The 5775-nt window shown below is 42.0% G+C and overlaps 1 protein-coding gene across 2 annotated transcripts; it reads left to right on the forward strand.

Annotated features, from left to right (window-relative positions):
- Positions 1–1442: 1442 nt before the first annotated feature.
- RGS2 (regulator of G protein signaling 2) lies at positions 1443–4619 on the forward strand. Of its 2 annotated transcripts, none has more exons than XM_031043523.1 (5): positions 1443–1561; positions 1905–2006; positions 2100–2164; positions 3050–3216; positions 3650–4619. In XM_031043523.1, the coding sequence occupies exons 1-5, from the start codon at positions 1449–1451 to the stop codon at positions 3842–3844; spliced, it is 642 nt and encodes a 213-aa protein (XP_030899383.1). In that variant the 5' UTR covers positions 1443–1448; the 3' UTR covers positions 3845–4619. The 2 variants fall into 2 exon arrangements, with proteins under 2 accessions (XP_030899383.1, XP_005142950.1); XM_005142893.2 differs by having other exon boundaries at positions 2103–2164.
- The last annotated feature ends 1156 nt before the right edge of the window (positions 4620–5775 follow it).

Consider the following 5775-nt stretch of genomic DNA (forward strand, 5'->3'; position numbering starts at 1 on the left):
ACTGTGTGATACACACACTGCCTGCCCTGGCCATCTCTTTGGCAAATTCCCACCATAAATTTTCTGGAACTGATGCTTTTACAGCATTAGAACCTTACCTCTGTTAGTGTTTCCACATTTCCTCCCTTCCATGGTAGCACCCTTGCAAAAATTTCTCATTTAAAAATGTATATACCACATACAAGACCTACCTGTTGCAAAACTCATGTAATTTCATAAGGTTTAGAGGATGGAACTTTATTTTCCTATCAGATCATCAGTATATACTACAAAGGACTCCTAATAGGCAGCACTGAAGAGCATCTTTGAGTGTTTGCACAAATCACAGCATTCATTTTGTCTATACATCTCCTCTAAAACTGGATGCATTTACACAGTTTTGTGTGTATTTGTGGGCAGGGAGGTTGCAATATTATGGAGGATTGGACATTTGATGCTTCATTATTGTGCTGAAGTCAGCCAGTATTTGGGGAATCAGTCTCTCTGAACACTGCTTTTTATGGCAGGAAAATACATGCTGCAGAGTACTGTGGAGAGGCAGACACATGCACAGAAAAGAGCAGAAAAGCAGGGCAGGTTAAATTGAAAATCACATGATTCCTAAATCCAGGTTCTTTGGATATGACGCCCTTCAGCTGGACGTTGCTGAGAAGGACCACATGGCCTTTTCAACAAGCCGAAGGCTGGAGTAATTGCAGTTTCAGCTTCATGTACTGGGAGTAATTTACACAATTCACTGCTAGGTGGCAACACTATACAGAGATAAAACACATGTGCAGACAGCTTATTAAAGTGAAAAATAGCCGGGGTTAGTGGAGACGTGTACACCAAAAATACCACATACTAAGATTTATGGTTATTTAATTTTTTGAAGATTTGTGGCTAAGTCCTTCCTTATCCTGTCTCATGTACTGGCCAAACTCAGAAATCTGAGTTCTCCTTTAAAATATAAATAAAAACCTGCAGAAGTGCAGGGTACATTACTGATTGACAGAACAGAAAGGACAGGCACCCCGCTGCCAGTGCCGCAGGAATGGGTGCCTTTCCAGGGGGATGTCATTGAGGCAGGATAAAAATTTCCAAGAAGGCACTAGCAAGGGCAAGTGGAGAATGGAAAGGAAAGAAAAAGAGGAAAAGAATAGGGAAGGGAGAGGTTAAGAAAAAAGCTAGAAATGAAAGGAAAGGAGAAAACAGGGAAACAAAGGGGAAAAAAAAGAGACGTAATCCCTGGGGAAAGGCAAAACTTTCCCATACTGGCACATAGGGACAAACACCCACTCCTGCCCGTGGAGTTGACCGCGCAGCACAGCCCACACCACCTTTCCCTCCCCTCCCCACTTGCCGGGGCGGCCGCAGGAGCCCCGCGAGGCGGGGCAGCCCCTCCCTCCCTGACGCCGACAGGGCTATAAGGGCTGGCGGCTTCGGCAGTGTGTAGCCGAGACGCGGCGATGCCTGGTGCACTGTTTCTGGCGCTGCAGCACGACAGCGGGCGGATGGAGCGGGGTGGCCGCCGCCGCAGCGAGGCGGAGGAGGCGGAGAAGGGCAGGATGAAGAGAACTATGTGAGTGGGTCCCCCGTCCTGGGCCCCACGGGCTCCTTCAGGGAGCCGCTTCCAGCCGCTGGACCGAGACCGAAGCGGGTGGGAAGCGTGAGAGCAGAGCAGCTTGTGGGTCTCTTGACACCTGCAGCTGTGCCTTGGCTGACACCAGCCACTGGCTAGCGGGCCAACCTGTTGATTTGAGGGGAAAGTCGTTCACTTGCCCTCAGATGCTCTGGGTGACTCTAGTTATGGCTGGCAAAGTCCTATCAGAAAAAGTTTTGCAGCCTTTGCCAGTAGAGTGGTGGGTGCCTAAAGATTTTTGAGTTGCTGTGTTTAACAGGCATCTTTCTCTTGGTTTTTCTAGTATTAAAGATTGGAAAACGAGACTTAGCTACTTCCTGCAGAACTCTTCGAATTCTACTAAAATCAAGTCCAAGAAAGTGGGGAAACAACGCACCTACTTCAAGTAAGTTACTGGAAAGAGAATTTGTTTAAATACTGAGTGTTCTACAGAAACAAAGCTTGAGCAATTAAGTCTAATATTCTCCATCTCTTTAAGCAGACCTTCCCCTGAAGAAGCCCAGCTGTGGTCAGAAGCCTTTGATGAACTTCTTGCTAACAAATGTAAGTTTGCTTTCAAAAAGTAACCTTCAAGAGCAAAGGGGCAGTTCAGTTTGTATGTCTGTAAGAAACTGCTGCCTCATTATGCTTTTTAATGGAAATAGATTTGATTCTGGTCTTGAAAGTTAAATCCTGTAGACAGTTTAAAGCCAAAATTACAGCAGTACTCTTTGAAAAAAAAATCAACCTGTAAATTAATATTAAAAATATCAAGAATACTTCACTGTAGTGGATTTTTCTTTTCTGTAAGCCTTGCAATTAAAATCATAGCTGTCAGTTTGGCTTTGCCAAGTATGAAAAGAGCATTTGTTCACTGGGCACACTACTTAACCAAGTCAAATGCATTCAAATAACTTGGGAAGACTTCTGCAACAGAAATTCAGTGATCTAAGGGTTTTACTGTAGTTCTACAAGGAAGAGCACTCAACAGCAAAGCAAAAAGACTAAATAAATTAGCATTTGTTCTTTGAACTTGAGTTGTCCTTTCCATTGCAAAAAAAAAATATTCCAGGTGTTTGTAGCACAGTCATAAATATTTACTCCAGTATAAAGGTTAACACCGGAGTTCCCATCTGGAGAGGGTTTGGTGTTTTTTTTGGTTTTGTTTTGTTTTTTATTTATATGCAGGCATCACAAAAAAAAGCAAGCAGAAATGGGTTTCATTCTTTACATTTACCTAAGTGACTGAAATGGAACCTGCCAAGATGTTAGAGTGCCAACTTATTTTCATACGTAAATGTAGAATTTTTTACTGCTGTGGTACCCCTGAAAGAACCAGACCAGAACTACTGCAGAAAGTTTTGGTAGGAGCAGATGTCACCAGTGGATAAATTCAAGATTCCTGAAATAGTTAATCAGCGTGGTTTGGTTTTGTTCTCCTTTCCCTAGATGGTCTTGCTGCTTTCCGAGCTTTTCTGAAGTCCGAGTTCTGTGAAGAGAATATTGAGTTCTGGTTGGCCTGTGAGGACTTCAAGAAAACTAAGTCACCCCAGAAGCTGACATCAAAAGCAAAAAAAATCTACAATGACTTCATTGAAAAAGAAGCTCCCAAAGAGGTAAAGGAAACTTAAATATAAGTGTGCTGTTCTGCAAGTTCTTACAGCCTTGCTTTATTTCTCTGAACTCTAAGATACAGATGCTGAACTGCATCATACATACCTCACCACTAATATTTGTGTCTGGATATAAGTCTCTCCTAACTTCATTTTCACCAAGCTGGAAAACAGCACAAGCAGTATTTCATAGTTTCCATCTTGACTAGGAAAAGTCAACAGCTGCATGCAATACCTGTAACATACTTCACTTTCACACTGAAAGATAATATATCAGAATCAGTATATCAGTTTTGTATAAAAGAAGTATTTTCTCTAAACTTGATTAATTTGATCCTGTAGTAATACAAACTTGCATTTACCTCTTCAGAAATGTTATGGTGTTTTACACTTCCTTGAATTCAGTTTTCAGATGTAAATGTCCTTCTTATTTCAGATAAACATAGACTTCCAAACCAAGAACATGATAGCGCAGAATATTCAAGAAGCCACACACACCTGCTTCAGTGCAGCTCAGAAAAGAGTTTACAGCTTAATGGAAAGTAACTCATACCCACGGTTTTTGGAATCTGAATTCTATCAGGAGCTGTGCAAGAAGACCCACATCACCAGAACAGCCCAGGGAACATGAGTGATGGAGAAGAGGAAAAAGGAAGCCTCTCAGCTAGTGAGAAAGCAAGCCACAGCTCATGGCAGCATCCTGACCTAAAAGTCTGAGACACCAAGTGCTCAGTCTGTTTGCCACAATGCAAGGACAAATACTGACTATGGTGCAAAGCTGATGGCCAAGAATGACGTTGTTGGAGGGCATTCAGTGGTGATGAAGAAGCCTACCAGCCAGCTGCTGGCAATGGGCTTCTCTGCAAGTGCTGAAGTAAAAGCATGTATTAGACCAAGATGTATAATAGAAGTCAGACTGTCATGGCTGAGGTGGCGATGCAGCAGGTCAGAACAGAGCTTCGTTCTTGTGAACAGAAGCTGCCGGGCAGCACTGGGAGCTTGAGTAATTCGTTGCATACTTGTTTTTCCTAAACATCAACCAGTACTGCTGTTGCCAGTCACTTGATTTGTTCACACTGGTTCTGTAAGCTGCCTCTGGCTGCTAAGAGATGTTTGGTTTCTGTGCAACCTCCAGACAGTAACAGTACTGTGCGGTGAGGAAGGGATTTAACTCTGTTCCCAGAGGAACAGGTTCTGCAACTCAAGTATGCAGGGCTGGGTTGTGTCAGCAGGTCTGCACAAGGCCATAGTGAGAGCAGAATGTGGCCAAGGCGAACAGGAGCTGTATAGTATTATATGTGAATTATGATTGTGTTGAATGCTGCAATAATGTCATAATTCTGTCTTGAGGACAGCAAGCTTCAGTGAAGTCTCTTATTGTTTTTATTAAACCATTTTGATACAGAGTTTCTTCTGATGCTTAGTTTGTTTTGCACGCACAAATACATACTGTCTGGCACTGAGCTCTAGAGTAGGGGGACTGTGTTTCCTGGCTGCGATCTTTGTGTGGCTTATTTGAAAGCAGTTACTTCTTACTCTACTAGCAGATGTTTTGCTTGTATTTAAGAGAATAAAAATTTTCAGAGCTTAAAATCTTAACAAGGGAGACACATTCTCAGTCTTAAACATGTCCCCATGAAACCAGTCTTGAGGGCAGTGCAAGGCACATGTATGGCTACCTGTGACAACTAATCAGCCAGAAGGCAACAGTATTGTTGCTCAGCATCACAGGCACCAGTACCACAGTTGCTCCTGCTCAAGACCTCTTCTTCAAAAAGAGCTGAAAAAAGCTTTAATATCAGGCTTTAACACCTGTGGAGTGTCAGTAGTGGTACAATATGGGCTATAATAAGAATGTTTCACTCGCCTTAATAAGCATGCACTTAGGAGGGAAAGTTACTTATAATTATTCCATGTCAGTTTTTTTAACTGACAACATCCAAAACCTGTACTTCAAAAACAGTTCTTAATTTGTTATTTCTGTGATTTTTCCAAGTTCTAGGTATGTTTAGGTCCTGGGTCCAGCTATTTTGACTCCAATCCTCAGGCCACAGCTTTAATTGCTTAGTGCACATATATCCACCTCTGCAAGCATCAGGAAAATTCTAGCTACAGTATTTTCCACTTCAATTACACATACAAAGGTTGGTCAAAAGCGACTCTTACATTCATGTATACATACATACTGCAGGTCATATAGCAATATCCATACATACATACACACAGATATGTATACCTATTATACTGTCTCTATACATGGAAAGAAATAAATATGGTACAGCTCCTACTCTGCTACACCCCCATTTCTGGGGCTGTGAAAGCTAGCTCTCATATAGCTAAGTTTGCTGATCAATTAAGTCCACATAAAACAAGCACAAGAAATACTCAGCCCAATGATTTCCTGCAACAGAGAAAGGTGGTTTTTTTCTTTTTTAATTTCCCTAATCAGGAAAAATGGATTTGGGCTGATAATTGCTTCTCTAATCTAATAAAATAATTTGAAAAGCATAAAAATAGCCAGAACTATACCTATTAATGACTCAGAGCCAAGACAGGAATAAT

This window comes from Melopsittacus undulatus, chromosome 6 (genome assembly GCF_012275295.1).
Source record: "Melopsittacus undulatus isolate bMelUnd1 chromosome 6, bMelUnd1.mat.Z, whole genome shotgun sequence".
Classification (NCBI taxonomy): Eukaryota; Metazoa; Chordata; class Aves; order Psittaciformes; family Psittaculidae; genus Melopsittacus; species Melopsittacus undulatus.

Bases quoted from the DNA above. Each gene is read 5' to 3' on its own strand.
- RGS2 (XM_031043523.1), top strand. From the start codon at position 1,449: ATGCCTGGTGCACTGTTTCTGGCGCTGCAGCACGACAGCGGGCGGATG. The intron at 2,165-3,049 runs GTAAGTTTGCTT...TCCTTTCCCTAG, and splicing joins TGAACTTCTTGCTAACAAAT to ATGGTCTTGCTGCTTTCCGA. The intron at 3,217-3,649 runs GTAAAGGAAACT...TTCTTATTTCAG, and splicing joins AAAAAGAAGCTCCCAAAGAG to ATAAACATAGACTTCCAAAC.